The sequence below is a fragment of the Dryobates pubescens genome, chromosome Z, assembly GCF_014839835.1.
Source record: "Dryobates pubescens isolate bDryPub1 chromosome Z, bDryPub1.pri, whole genome shotgun sequence".
Classification (NCBI taxonomy): Eukaryota; Metazoa; Chordata; class Aves; order Piciformes; family Picidae; genus Dryobates; species Dryobates pubescens.
In genome coordinates, this window is record NC_071657.1 from 131788399 (window position 1) to 131806446 (window position 18048).

The 18048-nt window shown below is 42.6% G+C and overlaps 1 protein-coding gene across 2 annotated transcripts in view; it reads right to left on the bottom strand.

Annotated features, from left to right (window-relative positions):
* Window positions 1-1076: 1076 nt before the first annotated feature.
* TMTC2 (transmembrane O-mannosyltransferase targeting cadherins 2) overlaps window positions 1077-18048 on the bottom strand; it is a 304368-nt gene continuing 287396 nt past the window's right edge. For both annotated transcript variants that reach the window (XM_054178580.1, XM_054178581.1), the window contains one exon: window positions 1077-1430. In XM_054178580.1, the coding sequence (XP_054034555.1) occupies window positions 1251-1430 (180 nt within the window). In that variant the 3' untranslated portion in view covers window positions 1077-1250. The remainder of the gene's footprint in view (window positions 1431-18048) is intronic.

Sequence of the window (18048 nt, forward strand, 5' to 3'; positions counted from 1 at the left end):
AAACAGAAATCAACTGAATCTCACCAAAAGCATATTTAGACCTCTGACAGCACTGCTGCTAGTACACGTCAGAATGCAAACAGATGCTAATAGTTGGTCAGAATCTGAAGAAGTGATTCTTTCCTTAAGACACCACCACTGTGGAAAATAACTGGCAACCACTTTTACAGATTTCTCTTGATCTGCACGGTTTTCAGCATGATCTAATCCAGTCCCTTCAGTTATTTGCTAGCCTCACCAATGTATAACATTCCCTTTTCTCTGAGTTGCTCATCAAGTCTCATTTGTAATCTACTTTCGAATTTCACTTGGTTGAGTCGTTGCAAAAATGCTGTATGCGGAGTCCAGTTTAAAACTGGACTTATCCCATAGCAATGTAAAGAGAGTCAAACACATTGTTCTATGCTACTCTTGTGTTTTTTTTTTCTCTTAGGATGACACTTTTATCACACTCAGGGCAAACATCAGTCTTGCTTCTGTTGCTAAAAGACAGCTCTGGATCTGATGTTACTTGCTCACTCTCCCTAGCCCACAGCCATTTGACTGCGTATCTCGAGAGAGCGGCATTAAAACTTAACAAGCTGAAAGACTAAGCATACTCTCAGGAAACAATTTTGAATGCTGTCATTTAATCACAGCATACAGGTTTGGAAAAAAAAGCTAAAGTAAAAATTGGCCATATAAGCTGCAAGATTGGTAAGCAAGCGGTCCTAAAGTGAGATACAGCAGCATTAAGACAAACTGCAAACACACTGGATTTAGTACACGTTTTAATGAGTTACAGTATCAGCAAAATACTTCAGCCTCCTACTACCACTTTTACTCCCATATGGCTTAGTGTACACTGTACAATTTTCCCTTAGTATTTCTAGACAGCACACATTTCAAGTACCCATCCAAGAGCAAACAATATGGGATTCGCAATGATTTTATCAAATGTGCCAAAACACCTTCCCTCAAGTGTTAGGGGTTCTAAATATTTTTGTGGGGTAACAAGTCCTTCATGAGTATCTCAAACTCTCCCTTTTTCTATTTACCTAGAAAAAAAAAGAAACAAAAAAACCAACCAAACCAAAACCAAAACCAAAACTTTTGCCAAAAGAGCAGAATAGCTTTTCCTAGCAGCAATTAAGACCTCTGATCCTTGCAGTCAAGTCCAATGAGTTCTCTGACTGGACCACTGTGTGGAAGTTCTGCTTTGTGGGTTTAGTTAAGTTCAAGGAAATAAAAGCTCAGGGCTTTCTTCATCATCATGTTTTGGATGTCTTCAAACCTTGCTTCTCCATGATATTCCAAAGTTTGCGAAGATTGGATTGAGTGATGGCATCATCAGGTTTAAGTTGAAGAGCAAGGAGGTAGTTTTCTTCAGCCTCTTTCAGTTTACCATTCAGATGGAGAATGGCTCCAAGGTTCATAAGGGCAGCTGGATACTGGTATAAAAGAAAAAGGAGGAAGAAATATTAGGAATATTTCCCACTTTTCTGACGATCTTCTTTCACTTACACAAATTATTCTCTTCAGTTTGAGACTTTTCATGGAAGCAATTTAAGCAAATACAGATAACAAAAAAATGTTTCTGAAGAGCTGCTGAATAGAATAGAATAGATCAGACCAGGTTGGAAGAGACCTTCAAGGTCATCACATCCAACCTATCATCCAACCCGCCCAAACAACTAAACCATGTCACCAAGCACCCCATCAAGTCTCCTCCTGAACATCTCCAATGATGGTGACTCCACCACCTCCACAGGCAGCACATTCCAATGGGCAATCACTCTCTGTGAAGAACTTCCTAACCTCCAGCCTAAACTTCCCCTGGTGCAGCTTGAGACTGTGTCCTCTTGTTCTGGTGCTGGTTGCCTGGGAGAAGAGACCAACCTCTGCCTGTCTACAACCTCCCTTCAGGTAGTTGTAGACAGCAATCAGGTCTCCTCTGAGCTTCCTCTTCTCCAGGCTAAGCAACCCCAGCTCCCTCAGCCTCTCCTCATAGGGCTTGTGCGCCGAACCCCTCACCAACTTTGTTGCCCTTCTCTGGACACACTCCAGCAACTCAACATCCTTCCTAAACTGAGAGGCCCAGAACTGGACACAGGACTCAAGGTGTGGCCTAACCAGTGCAGTGGACAGGGGCACAATGACCTCCCTGCTCCTGCTGGCCATACTGTTCCTGATGCAGGCCAGGATGCCACTGGCCCTTTTGGCTGCCTGGGCACAGTGCAGGCTCATGTTCAGCCTACCATCGACCAGTACCCCCAGGTCCCTCTCTGCCTGGTACACTTTGTGCTTTAACCAGGGCAAGCTCCTGTGTTGACAGAGACTTTTCTTTTTAATGAGAAAACGCAGACCTCATAAAGCTTTACATGTGGTAATGTCAGCATAGCACAGTTTCTCAGGGAAAATGGAAGACACCCAAGACTGGATTAAAGACAGGAGCTGGACATTAATTCAATTTATTGCCAATAAAGAGATTATAATCTTTGAGAATAGTTAAAGACACTGGAACTCATCCCTTTTTTCCTCTTTGTCTTAATTATGACTAGTAGAAAACGCAATCTGTTCTCAGATTGTATTCTCAGAAGTCTTAAGATATCCATTTAAATTCAGGCTGTGGCAATTATTTGTTAATGAGTGAGTGAATAAAATTAACACCAGGGGAAACACAACAAAAATGTAAAAACTTCAAAAGAGATCCATTAAAAAGCTTCTTATGTTACTAAACAGTTTTCCATCTTTAGCTACAACAAAGTGTTTCTCTTTTGTTTGTTGGGGTTTTGTTTTTCAATCTTCAGATTATTCCATTATGAAATAATATGTTGTTCATGATATTTAGACATGCCTGGTTACTGGAGTTAACAAATATTACAAGAGTGGTAAAGCAGACACAGAATCATAAAGGCTGGAAAAGGCCTTTAAGATCATCGAGTCCCACTGTAACCCAACTACCGTGACCACTGAACTGTATCCTGAACCACCACATCTACAACTTCTTGAATACCTCCAGGGATGGTGACTCCACTGCCCCCCTAGGCAGCCTGTTCCTTCCCTGGCACAACTTAAAGCCATTTCCTCTCATGCTACTGCTGGTTACTTGGGAGAAACAATCAACACCAGTCTCACTCCAACCTCCTTTCAGGCAACTGTAGAGAGCAATAAGATCTCCCCTTCTCTTCTCCAGACTAAACAACTACAGCTCCCTCAGGTGCTCCTCATATGACACACTCCAAACCCCTCACCAGCATCATTGCTCTTCTCTGGACATGCTCCAGCCCCTCAATGTCTTTCCTATATTGTGGTGCCCAGAACTGAACCTAGTACTGAAGCTGTTGCCTCACCATGACTGAGTACAAGGGCACCATCACTTCCCTACTCCTGCTGAACACACTGGGTTTGATACAGGCCGGACTGCTGTTGGCCTTCTTGGCCACCTGGGCACACTACTGACTCATTGTTCAGCCAGCTGTCAACCAGCACCCCCAGGGTCCTTTTCCACCAGGCTGCTTTCCATCCATTCTTCCCCAAGCCTGTAGCATTGCTTGGGGTTGTTGTGACCAACATGCAAGACCCAGTACTTGGTCTTGTCAGACCTTATTCCATTCACCTCAGCCCATTGATTTAAGCTGTCCAGATCTCTCTGGACATGAAGCTGAAGAGAACAATCTAACCTACATTTTTGCACGTAGCTAAAGCATTGAGAGCATCGTAAAGGTCATCTGCCAAACCAGTAGCTTGCATTTTAAAGAAAAAGGGGGAAAATAGCACACAAAGTTCACTATGGTTCCCCACCTCAGGTCACTCTCATTACCAATGAGCCTCAGAAAGACTTACTTTTGAAGTCTCATGCTTTTGTCTTAGGGGATCAGTGTTTCAAGACACCACTCGCTAGTGTTCTGATCAAAATGAAATACTCAAAATGTGAGGCCCTATGGAAACTCAGCTTCAGAGAACCAGCCATATGTGAGTATGCTTTAGAAGCACTTAAATGACAACAACTTCAGGAAAATATGATGGATAGATGGCCAATAAAAAATATGCAGTAGAGCTTATCTGCTAGACTGATGCAGTAACAGAAAGTGGTTAGGATGAGGAACATGGTCTGTGTATGGTCCTAATCAAGTACTCTAAAGACCATCATATGTATAAGGCTATAAACCCAGCTAAGAAATATCTTCTGCCATCATGTCTTTGTTTGGAGGTACCATTTCACTATAGCAAGCCACCAAAACATTGCTAGAAAACAACCTGAATGTCTTGTAACTGAAGGTGAAATTTTCCTGGAGACCAAACACATTTTAGACCATTCACGCTCAAAAAAAACAACAAAAAAAACCAAAAAAGAAAAAAAGTATGCATGGAAAATGTGACTTGATAACTCATTTTGGGTCGTGCTGAAAGTTCACAGAATCACCAAGGTTGGAAGAGACCTCAAAGATCATCAAGTCCAACCCATCACCACAGACCTCATGACTAAACCAAGTGCCATGTCCAATCCCCTCTTGAACACCTCCAGGGATGGTGACTCCACCACCTCCCTGGGCAGCACATTCCAACGGCTACAACTCTCTCAGTGAAGAACTTTCCCATCACCTCGAGCCTAAACTTCCCCTGGCACAGGTTGAGAATGTGTCCTCTTGTTCTGGCACTGGTTGCTTGGGAGAAGAGACCAATCCCCTCCTGGCTGCAACCACCCTTCAGGTAGTTGTAGAGAGCAATAAGGTCTCCCCTGAGCCTCCTCTTCTCCAGGCTAAACAATCCCAGCTCCCTCAGCCTCTCCTTGTAGAGTCTGTTCATTCCATCTCCTCCATGTTTCAAATGGGAAGTGCACAGTATCTCAGAAAAACTGCTCCCTAACTTTCTAAGGTATCAGCCACACCAGTATTTATGGTGTATTGTAACAGTTGCAAGAATTTTGGGGTGAGTGCAAGCCCATACATCAGTGCCATCACTCTCTTGACAGTTATAAGTGATAGTCTGAGGACATGAGAGCAACAGACATTTACTACAGTTTTTGCTCATGTGTATGTTCTTATATTAAAGACAGCTGATAAAACTCTTCAGTAGGTTAACAAAGGCAGTCAGCAGCTACCAACGCAATAACATGGAACTTGCAGCACTGTATAACAAATGACACCACCTACTACTTCAGAGACTTGAAAGGAGAAACAGGCCTGCCTTCATTTCCTTTTGGAGACAGATGCTTTACATCAAAAAAGCTGACGGGCGTTTCTATCGGGGTTATAAACGCTGTCTTTTACGGTCTGTTGGGAATTACTCCCTTTATTAGCATTTCTATCGTGGTGTGCTTGTTTCCTTAGTGTTTTGGGGAGAAGTGGGGGTAGGTGCTCCTGGGGAGGAGGGGAGATGAATAACAAAATAGCAGTTGGCATGCATTTAGTTGCCTGAGGTGGTTTTGGTTTATGTGGATGACAATTCTTTCCAACTTCCTCTATACTACACCAAAAGAAAAGGAGAGCCTTTGGGGCATGCAAAAGTGTTAACATAAATAGAAGTCCTCTCTAGGAGGGAGGGAGTTGTGGCTATTCAGTCTGGAGAAGAAGGGGCTCCGAGGAGACCTTTTTGAGGCCTTCCAGTATCTGAAGGGGGCTACAAGAATGCTGATGAAGGACTTTTTAGGGAGTCAGGTAATCATAGTATCATAGTATCAGTCAGGGTTGGAAGGGAACACAAGGATCATCTAGTTCCAACCCCCCTCCCATGGGAAGGGACATCCCACACTAGATCAGGCTGGCCAGAGCCTCATCCAGCCTGGTCTTAAACACCTCCAGGGATGGGGCCTCAACCACCTCCCTGGACAACCCATTCCAGAGCTTCACCACTCTCACAGTGAAGAACTTCTTCCTCACATCCGCCTGAATCTCCCCACCTCCAGCTTCATTCCCTAAATGATAGGACAAGGGGGAATGGAACAAAACTAGAAATGGGTAGATTGAGATTGGATGTTAGGAAGAAGTTCTTCCCCATGAGGATGGTGAGACACTGCAACAGATTGCCCAGGGAGGTAATGGAAGCCCCTGGGTTGGATGCCGTCTTGGAGGGTGGGGGAGTTGTTTTATGCCTAGCTGCTGCTTCTGCTCTGCTTTTCTGTGAACTAGGCTTAGGTAATTGTACATTGGATCATCTCTTTAGACTTCTTATTTCAATCCAGTTTTGGGGGGTTTTTTTTGTGTTACTTACCCTCCCATCTGTGTGTGGAGGGGCTTGCTTATGAGAGCAGGTTGTCTTAAACCAGGACAGAGAGAGAAGATGAATCGTTATCATAGAATTGTCAGGGTTGGAAGGGACCTTAAGGATCATCTAGTTCCATCCCCCCTGCCATGGGCAGCAACACCTCACACTAGATCAGGTTGCCCAGAGCCACATCCAGTCTGGCCTTAAACACTTCCAGCGATGAGGCTTCTCTCACCTCCCTGGGCAACCTGTTCCAGTGACTCACCATCCTCACAGTGAAGAACTTCTTAGTATCAATCTGAATCTACCCATTTCTAGTTTTGCTTTATTCCCCCTAGTCCTATCACTACCTGACACCCTAAAACATCCCTCTGAAGATACTGGAAGGCAACAATAAGGCCTCCTTAGAGCCTTCTGGTCTCCAAACTGAACAGCCCCAACTCAGTCTGTCTCTGGTCCTCTGATCATTCTTGTGGCCCTTCTCTGGACATGTTCCAGTATGTCCATATCCTTCTTGTGGTAACTGTTCTTGGTCATCATCTCTGGCTCCATATGTAGCAAAGACAACTTTTCTCCTGTATATGCCTAAGAAGTTATGGAGACAGAAACAAATACACAAACACTTAACCCAGCTCAAAAAAAAACTTCTTTCATGGCAGACAGCTGTGAACAAACAACAGCCCTAATACAAGCAATTAAATCTGAAGTTGTTCTCCTCAAAGCTCTGCTTACAGATGACCTTCTCTGCTCCAAACCACAGAGGCCAGGGGCAGCAGATTCTGAAATGAAAATGCATTTTATTGCCACCAAGATACTTATGAGGCATGGCAATTTTTAATCTAGCAGCGGCACAGATGCAAGCTACTTCCCACCCATTCAAAAAGGTCACTGAAAAGATGTTGTCAATACTAATTTTGCTTTTGGTGGACTACTCTAATGCACAATCTTGTAGATGTTTCAAAACAACCCCAGGACTCTTTAATGAATGCTGTAATCATCATGGCCAACCCACCAGAAACACAGAGGCTAAGTGTTCTGTTTCAAAACAGTGCAATTAAGGACACTTGCTCTTTTAAGAGCTCCTGTTGAATACAGCCCATACTTAAAGGAGTAGACAAAATGTCATTCACACCTGAATGTTTCATTCCAGCACTTCTAGTTAAATACGGTGAAGAATCCAGGTATTTCTCTTTGAAATCTGAAGATACATAGGAGGCACAATGACTGGGTAGTGAAGCAGCAATTAGTTAGCTGTGCAATGGCTCACTAAGCACAAGAGCAAGCTTGGTGAACTGCTTCATCTACTCAATGACCATGGCGTAATGTGCTGTCATGCCTTTTTTCACCTTGCTACAGTGATGGCAAGAATTTTCACTTGAACTTTTATTACTGGTGCTATTGCTGTACCACAGCACAGTATTTTCTGAAGCAATCAAAATGTCAACACCTTTTTTATTTTTTATTGCTAAAGATAACTATGGACAACAGAATCATTTCAGCAGTGGCACTTGCTTTTGACAGACCTTACAACTCCTGAATAAAACCATGGCCTAGGAGTTGTCCCAAGATTTAAGCATGCTAGGGACAGGCGGGGGCTGGTCTCTTCTCCCGGGCAACCAGCACCAGAACAAGAGGACACAGTCTCAAGCTGCACCAGGGGAGGTTTAGGCTGGATGTTAGGAAGAAATTCTTCATAGAGAGAGTGATTGGCCGTTGGAATTGGCTGTTTGGGGAGTTGGTGGAGTCGCCATCATTGGAGGTATTTAGGAGGAGACTTAATGGGGTGCTTGGTGCCATTGTTTAGTTGATTAGTTGGTGTTGGATGATGAGTTGGACATGATGATCTTGAAGGTCTCTTCCAACCTGGTCTATTCTATTCTATTCTATTCTATTCTATTCTATTCTATTCTATTCTATTCTATTCTATTCTATTCTATTTAAATTAGATGTTAGGAAGAAGTTCTTCATAAAGGTAGCTGGAACAGGTTGCCCTAAGAGGTGGTGGAAGTCCTAACCCTGGAAGTTTCTAAGGCCAGGCTCGATGTGGCTCTGGGCAACCTGATCTAGTGGGAGGTGTCCCTGCCCACGGCAGGGGGATTGGAACTAGATGAACCTTGAGATCCCTTCCTTGAGATCCCTTCCAACCCTGACAATTCTGTGATACTTTAAAATATGGAGGTGGGTGGAGCAGGTGGAAGCAGGGCAGGAACACACAGTGAGCTGGTAGCTGCAACTGGAAATTAAAATCCAGTGCAAGTACATTAACAAAAGTGTAAATTCAGCAGCAATACATGGCAGCAGATCTTTTTATAGAAGTGACTTGGTGATGCCAGATAAGCCAAATGCTAGTTACTCCTTCCAGAGAAATCTATTTCTACCTGGTACCTATAAGGCTTCATAAGACCTGTGGTTTGCATAATCTATGTCTGATATTTCGTTCCAAACAGCACACAAATTGCAAGCAAGACCCTGAGGTCCAATAATTTGGCTAAGATAGAAGAGTAAATTGCCTAGGGACAGGTATCTTGGTGCAGAAAGCACTCTGGAATGAGACAACAAGATGGATGGCAAAATATTATGGATGAGAGAGAACAAAAAAGTATAAAATTCAGAGTTGAGAGGGTTTCCCTGTGTCATCAGCTCAGACAGCAACGCATTCAGTTCTGCTGGAAAACAAAACAAAATAACCCTAAAAAATCAGCATCTGTGCACACTCTTAAAATGGAAGAATCTTCTTCTATGACAGTTAAGTACATTATTTAAATTGCCAGTCTGCTCAGGAACAATTTTGGTAAGTATGCTTTTGTCTCAACAATAGCTTTCAGCTTAAATAGCAAAGAGGGGGCATGGAGAGAAAAGCATTCTCCCTGCAAGTGCTAATTTGAATAAACATTGTAGAAAAGCACGGTTTCCACAGTTGTGTTAGTCAGTCCTAAACATCTCTGCTACAAAGGGAGCCTGCATCCTCATCTAATTACCTTAAGACTGACTAAAATACATAGTGATACAAATCTAACTGAAAGCAAGCCCAGGTTCTACAAACTAGTGTATAATCAGAGTCAGTCATCATCTTTAAGAGTAATAGGTTGTTAATGCTGAATTGTTATTTACCAATATGTCACTAAACAGAGATTTCATTTAGTTCTCTACTCATATTTTGTTCACCAACCTAACAAATTATTAATCTCCCCATAGGGGGGGGAAAAAACCAAAAGAACAGAAAAAAAAAAAGAGATCCAAGAAGAAAACACAGAAAACAAACAGGGAAAAAGTAGTTTCTTTTGGCTCTATTTATGTAATGTTCTCAGGACAATACATCAAGTTAATTTATGAAGATAATAAGGCAGAAGAACAGCACAGTCACTTTAGCAACTAATGAGAATATAGAACTGTTATGGCATGAACTTCTTTCAAATTTCCTTTTAAAGAATCCCTTGTTATTTTACATTTGTACACTCTCATTTGGACATTCAAAACAGATGAAACTTTAACCTGCCTGGTGAAAGGAGAATAGGTAAGGAAATTGCCCTTGTGGCCAAAAAGGCCAAGGGCATCCTGGGGTGTATTACAAGGATTGTGGTTTGTAGGTTGAGAGAGGTTTTTGTCCCACTCCTACTCTGCTCTGGTAAGGCCACATCTGGAATATTATGTCCAGTTCTGGGCCCCTCTGCACAAGAAGAACCTCAGAGAACTGCTTGAAAGAGTCCAATGCAGAGCCACAAAGATGCTGAAGGAAGTAGAACATCTCCTTTATGAGGAAAGGCTAAGGGAGCTGGGGCTCTTTAGCTTCGAGGAGACTGAGGGATGACCTCATTCATGTTTATAAAGATGTGAAAGGCAACTGTCAGTAGGACAGAGCCAGGTTTTGGTCAGTGTCAGGGGGATGGAGCCAGGCTCTTCTCAGTGGTGCGCAGACATGGGGCAAAGGGTGCAAGCTGCAGCATAGGAGGTTCCATGTGAACACAAGGTAAAACTTATTTGCTGTTGAGGGTGACAGAACACTGGAACAGACTGCCCAGAGAGGTTGTGGAGTCTCCTTTTCTGGAGACATTCAAAACCCACTTGGATGCATTTCTGTGTGACCTACTCTAGGTGATCCTGCTCTGGCAGGGGGGCTGGACTAGATGATCTTTCAAGGTCCCTTCCAGCCCTTAACATTCTGTGAGTCTGTGAAAAAGCATGTATGTATGCATCTAACAATCATAAGTGCTTTCAAGAACTGGAGACTATCCTGTCTAAAACTGCAAGCTACAGGTTAGGCACATTTAAAACAAGTAATTAAAAATGGATGGAAGGTTATTTTAACAGCTTTTTGATTTATGGGTGGCAGAGTTTTCATCCACAAGCACGCTGTGATGTCTGGTTTGCTTGCAGATTGAGACATCAGCATCATTAAGGAAGTCTACAGCTGTGAGGGAAGAGTTCTAGACTTGTCATGGACAGAAAACATCAAGCAGTGTATTTTGTTTCTCAAATTGTCACATCAATGGGGGATATCTTAGCATCAATGTTCTCCAGCTAGCAGAGATAGTTTTCATAGCATCAATTCCAACTTAATCTCAGTGATTGCTCAGAGTTTAAAAAACATAGTTATCCAAAACCAAACAAGCATATATAGAGAGACATGCTACATCATGCTGCTGAAAAGCTATATACCACTGGCCTTTATATGAATTCAGAGCATACTGGCTTAGATGAAAGTCAATAAAACCATGTGTTACAACTGGTGGATGCTGCAGATCAAAACAGCAGCTGAGAAAGTCCCACCAAAATGTATTTGTAATTGTAATTTCTGTGGAACTAGATTGTTTCCCCAATAGCCACGCATCAATTGCTTTGATTTAGGCTTAAAGTACATCCTAGTGATCGCTCTCACTTTATACAGAAACTAGAATGGATGTTTGTAGATGACATACTTGTATTGCTGTAGTAAAAGCTGAACACAGAACCCCAGAATTGTCAGTGTTGGAAGGGAACTCAGAGATCATCCAGTTCTCACCCTCCTGCCATGGGCAGGGACACCTCACACTACATCAGGTTTACTCAGAGCCCCATCCAGCCTGGCCTTAAAAATATCCAGGGATGGGGCTTCAACCACCTACCTGGGCAATCTATTCCAGTGTCTCACCACCCTCATGGTGAAGAACATTTTCCTAACATCCAGTCTGAATCTACCCACTTCTAGGTTCAGATTGGACGTTAGGAAGAAGTTCAACAACATACATTATGAGTATTGAATACTATGATTATATTAACAAAAATAAATAAACATTTTCCAGGCCTCAAAATAGTTCTAATTAAACTTCCTTAGTCATGGGGTCTGTGGTGACAGGTTGGACTTGATGATCTTTGAGGTCTCTCCCAAACTTGGTGATTCTGTGATTCTGTGATTCTTAGCTTTCTAGCTCAAACGTTGTCATCAGTATAGTATATGATAAGCTGTCCTGGTTTCAGGCAGCTTGCTCACACAAGCAAGCCCCCCTCCCACAGATGTGAGGGAAAGTAACACAAAAAAATCAACCCCTCAGTTGAGATAAGGAGTTTAATGAGATGATCCAGAGTACACTTACCTGAGCCTATTTCACAGAAAAGCACAGCAAAAGCAGAAGCAGTAGCAGAAGCCAGTCATTAAATGATCCCCACTCATGCCTCAAGCCCTCAGCCAGCCCAGCAGAAAAGACCAACACCCCAAAACTGAAAACCAGAAGCAGCAACCAGAAACAGGAAGCCTCTCATGTTACAATCTGAACTACAAGCCCCAGGATACCTTTCTCCAGCCAGCAGTTTCATGTTGGAGCTGGCAAGATGGCAGCATGGTACATTCAATTGACTAGAGCATTTGTCCAATTTTTCTTACTGCTTTCAGATATAATTAAAAACCCCACAATCTTCAAATTACTTAACTTTTATTTATGTCAATCTAACTGTGCTCTGATGTCTACAATTTGGTGATTTTAATTGATAGCTGTGCTTACATAATAAAACATGTAACAACTTCTTTACCTTAACCTAACACAAGTATGTGCTAGTTGGAAAAAGTTTGTACTCCCAGCAGTGGGAGAAACTTGCTGGATAAAAATGTCATCTGTACGATCATGCTGACAAATAAATTGCCCCAAATGTTCCAGTAACAGAATTCTGAGCTATTAAGAAAAAGTAAAGAGTTTAAAAGAATTAAATTCAGTCTGGGAGGAAGTGCATTTTTACAGGCACTTTCCTTCTAAACTTTGGAAAGCAGAAAAATAACTTCATGTTCCTGCCTAAAGACAAACTCTCCTTATTTTATTTTATTTTGTTTTATTCTTAAATGAAAGAAATGTCAATTTTTTGAGAGAAAAATGAATAGACCCTACTTCACCCAGCAGCCTGCAGGCAGGGCCGGTTACAATCGCTGTCCGTATTAACACGATCAAAAACTGACTAATCCTCAGAGAAAACTCTGATTAATAGACCAGCTGGGATTATGAGCACCATTATGCTCACGCTACACAATACTCAACATTTTTAGTTTTTGTCCAATAAAATACAATGTCTCTGGAATATAAAAATGTCTGCTGAGCAGGAATGCATCATCCATCTATTTTTTCGCCCAGATATTGATCAAATGCATCAGCACCCAGAGAAGGCTGTATAGTTTTTCAAGATGCTAGTCAGAGGCAGATAAAGTGTGGCATTAGAGCTTCTATTTTTCGAGCACAATAGCCAGCTACTGAAATTTCAGAATGAAGTCAGGTAATGAGGCTGGGGAGAGGCCTCGAGCACAAGCCCTACGAGGAGAGGCTGAGGGCGCTGGGATTCTTTACCCTGGAGAAGAGGGGGATCAGGGGAGACCCTATTGCTGTCTACAGCTACCTGAAGGGAGGTTGTAGCCAGGTGGAGGTTGGTCTCTTCTCCCAGGCAACCAGCACCAGAACAAGAGGACACAGTCTCAAGCTATGCCAGGGAAAGTTTAGGCTGGAGGTGAGGAGAAAGTTCTTCCCAGCAAGAGAGATTGGCCATTGGAATGTGCTGCCCAGGGAGGTGGTGGAGTCACCATCCCTGGAAGTGTTTAAAAAGAGCCTGGATGAGGCACTCAGTGCCATGGTTTAGTTGATCAGGTGGTGTTGGGTGATAGGTTAGACTGGATGATCTCTGAGGTCTTTTCCAACCTGGTGAATTCAGTATTCTGTGACAGAATCCTAACAGCAATATGCAGATCTGACCAACATTGTGGGGCATTTCCCCCTCTACACAATTACCTAGATGCACTCATAGATGTGGGGAGGGTGGGCTAGAATACCAGCTGGATCAAAACTATCTTGTGAAACACAGTTCTCCAGAAATTGTGGGGAAAAAAGAAAAATCTAATAGGACCAACTCACAACTAAAAGTCATACCTAGAATGAGAAATGTATCAATACTATAGATTTAGAAGTAAATTAGGAACTTATTTACTGCAAAACATCCTATTGAGAATGTGTTGTTGCTGTGTTTATTTAATGAGCATTAAAACCACTTCTTATCAGTCCTAATTGCATATAAATTCATAAATTCATTGCATTGTTTCCAGAATCAGCAATGGAATACTCTATTAGGAAAAAAAAACCCCACTTGCTAGAATCTCTTTTAATTGAGTTCAAACAGATGGTTTAATTTCTGAAATGCTAATCTACTGCTGTGAGTTCTGTATTTCATGGCACTTTATTTTTGATTGACACTGAGGGCTACATTTGCAAGGTAAAGCCAATCTTGCTCTCTCCAGGAATTGATGTGGGAAGCAGAGCACCCTCTGCCATGTTACTGTCAGACTCTGAATCACAATCAAGTGCATAAATGTGTCCATGACACATCACCATCACTTCCATAATTTCACCAGAGACTGCATTTTTACAAACTACTGCCTGCCATCATCTCCAAGCACAGTAACTCATTTTATTTAACTCAGTAGTACAGATCTAGGCTGTGACTTTTTATTAATTAGCTTTGCAAACTCTTGCCATTATTTTCATGCCAAAAAGTAATAATTGTGGGTGGAAAGTTATGTCTTTAGTAAGATGTGGATGAAAAAACACTAAAATGCTAGATGAAACAAATTTAAAACTATAGAATCACAAAATAGTTTGGGTTGGAAGGGATCTGCAAAGGTCATCCAGTCCAATACGCCTGCATGAAGCAGGGACATCCTCCACTTGATGTGGTTGATCAGAGGCTTGTTGAGGCTTACTTTAAATATCTTCAGGGATGGAGCCCCAACCACCTCCCTGGGCAACCTGTTCCAGTGTTCCACTACCCTTGTGGTGCAGAACTTGCTCCTAACATCCAATCTAAATCTAGTGTTCTCTAGTTTGAAACCATTGTGCCTCATCCGATCACCATAGGCCTTTGTAAACAGCCTCTCTCCATCCTTCTAGGCCCCCTCCAGGTACTGGAAGGCTGCTCTTAGGTCTCTCCGGAGCCTTCTCTTCTCCAGGCTGAACAACCCCAGCTCCCTCAGCCTGTCTTCATAGCAGAGGTTCTCCAACCCCCTGATCAGTTTCATGACCCTCCTCTGAACCTGCTCCATCAGGTCCATGTCCTTCCTGTATTGAAAGCTCCAGAGCTGGATGCAGTTCTCCAGGTGAGGTCTTACCAGTCTAAGAGACAGCACTAGCTGACCTCAGACACTTTTTTCTTCAAGTAATTTTGGTGGTGACTGAACCTATCTGTAGATCAGATAAAGATTTCAGATCTACATAGTGAATGTACATATAAGAAATGGAAGTGCACGAACACTAAGATTTCCATTCAATTGAGGCACAGTACGACAAAATTTCTGACTCAGGGTCTTAACAATAAAATGACTCAAGTATTGCTTGGTATGAGAATTTATGACCTAGCCACAGGTCATCTACTGGGACTGCAGGAACAGTGTCTGTATCTAGGTAAGTGCCTGGAAAGCAAACAGAACCCATACATTAATCCTTGGGTGCTAAACTTCTTTAGGAAACATCCCTGGACTAATCATAAACATGCATCATTTTTGTGAAAACCTGGGGTTTTTTTCAGATTTAATCATGTCAACATTCTGAACACTGTGGCAAACAGAGCCTACAGTGGAGGAGGGGTGGGGAGGAAAGGTGCCTAGAGCAAAATATTCTTGTATGTGTGAAATAAAGGCAACAGTGTCCCTGAGCACGAGGGAGGTGATTCTGGCCCTCTACTCTGCTCTCGTGAGACCCCACCTGGAGTAATGTGTCTAGTTCTGGTGCCCCCAGCATAAGAGGGACATGGAGCTACTGGAGTGGGTCCTAAGGAGGGCCATGAAGATGATCAGAGGGCTGAAGAACCTCCACTATAGGGACAGACTGAGAGAGTTGGGGAGGGAGAAAAGAAGGCTCAAGCAAGACCTTATAGTGGCCTTCCAGTATCTGAAGGAATGTTACAAGAAAGGCAGCAAAGGACTTTTTACAAGGGCCTGTAGTGACGGGATGAGAGGGAATGGCTTTAAATTTGAGGAGATTAGATTGAGACTAGATGTAAGAATGAAATTCTTTACAGTGAGGGTTTTGAGACATTGGAACACATTGCCCAGGGAAGTTGTGAATTCCCCCTCCCTGGAAGCGTTCAAGGACAGGTTGGATGAGGCTTTGAGCAGCCTGGTTTGTTGGAAAGTGTCTCTGCCCATGGCAGGAGGGTTGGAACTAGATGATCTTCACGGACACTTCCAATTGAAACCATTCCATAAATCTATGAATATCTGTATAAGCTGAAGAAGGGCCAATGTATTTTCATTTCAGTCATTTACAACTTGCACAGACAAACTACTTTTGTATTGATTAGGATATCAATGCACAACAAATTATTCTAGATGGAAAATAAACAGTAACTTAAAGGCATTTTAATTCAATTCCAAAGATCACTGAGTGTGCCAATTGATCTCAGAGATTCCCTTATTTAACTGCTTGTATAACCAGAAGAGTACAAATGAACTCCTCCTAATCTAACTCTCACAAAACTGAAGCTGAGAACTGTAGTGACACAATTTCCAGCTTTCTCCCATGCATCTCACAATACCAGAACCAGATTTCAGTATTCCATCATCACCCAAAAGCATGTTCACCGAGCTGCTATGATGCATGAGCAAACACACACCGAATTTTCTGGGGTAAAGCTGTAAAATATTCTCATGTATTTCCCAAAGGAAATTCAGTGTTTTCCACAGCTGAGTAAATTGGTTTTCAAATTATACACCTCATCCTGATCCTCTGCTTCTGTATTACAAGTATAGCCTGCATGCTTTCTTTGTCCCCTGATGGAGTTCATAAGGATGGAAAATAGATGGGGGTTTCTGTTTGCTTTGTCTGTTGGTTGTTGTTTTAAGGTAGGAGGCACTAATCTCTGCTGAAGTAGGAATACTCTAAGATTCAGACCAACAGTATATACGTAGGCCTGTCTTGAAGCTGACAGCTGTGCATGACAGAAGAACTAAATGTGTCCTTAAAATGTTTAAGAGGATCATAAAAAACTGCAACTGCAAATACAGAAAGATACATTTTTGTTCAAAAGATTAAGCAGTTTTCCCCAAACAGCTGGACAGTGATAGCACATCTGCCTTGAACTTAGCTCCAGCCACGAAGGATGTACTAAGTATAAGGATGTGCACGGGGTGAAGCAACAACAAGAACAGAAAATTGAGCTGGGGGCCCAATTTTGATTTGAAAGCTTTCCAGCTGAGAAGGGGTTGAGAGAGCTCATGCATGGATAAACTCTTTCTGTGGAGAAGCGCTGCTATTTGTGTGCAAACACTGAAGAGCCTTTCTGCCTGAAATGAAGAGCAGCTTGTGTTCAGTTAATATTCATTTTCTTGAATTTCTCTATCCTGTGCAACCTTTAGACTAGGTCAGCCTTCTACTAGGCAGGCTGAAAAATGTCACAGCTATTTTGATATCAAATCTGAACAAGTCTTTTATTGCCTGTAAGCAGGGAAAGTCGACCCAATCTACAGCGGAACCAAGAAAGTGCTCTCTCATCCTTTTGAGAACAGAGAGTTGTGTTCACTTTCCTCAGAGGACACAACTCTATCTCCTCTTCCAGTGGAGATTATGCACGCCTAAGCCTCCCTCCCCTGTATCTGCCTGAAGACAAGACAAGCTATTAGAAGTATGGCATCAGGAAATGCAGTTCACATCAGTCATGCCTGTCTTCTCATTTGGAAGCCACAGCACCTTTTTCAGTCCCTAAAAGTCCTGGTTGCCCTATGACAATTGGTTCAGTTTTTAGAGCAGGAAGAGAGGAAGAACCAGATCCTGGGAAGTTTTCTTATTCCTCACACCTTCACTAGGGGAAAAGAAAGGAGGTATTCTCAGGAGGCCAAGAGTGCTGCTGGGCTGGAAGGAATCCACAGCTATTCATATCACTGAGGCGGAAAGTTTGGCACACTTGAGAGGAAGCCTTAAACAATGTGAGGCTTAGCAGCGGACAGTGCTGGTAGTGGGAAGCTGTACAAGTCCTGATGCAGGACACAAGAAGCTGAGAGCAGCTTGGAGGGTAGGCAGGCAATCAGCAGATGCTCCACCTGCCCCACAAGGCCCACTTTTGTGTGTTTTGTCAAGGCAGACACAAGTAATGTAAGACCCTTGAACAGACAAATCTGCTGAATGCTAACTAACTGAAAATACAGCTCTGTGGTCATTCCCTGGCACCGATATGTAGAGATGAAAGACTGACACATATTCCTTGCTTTGAATGAACAGGTAAACAGAAAGCCATGTTAAAACAAGGACTCTCAACTGGAAAGTGGCAATAATACATGGTATAAAAATCATATATATCTACTGTTTCTCTAGAGGGCTGACTATGTCAGCTTTATCTGCTCCAGAAGTATTATGGTAAAGTGCTCCAGCT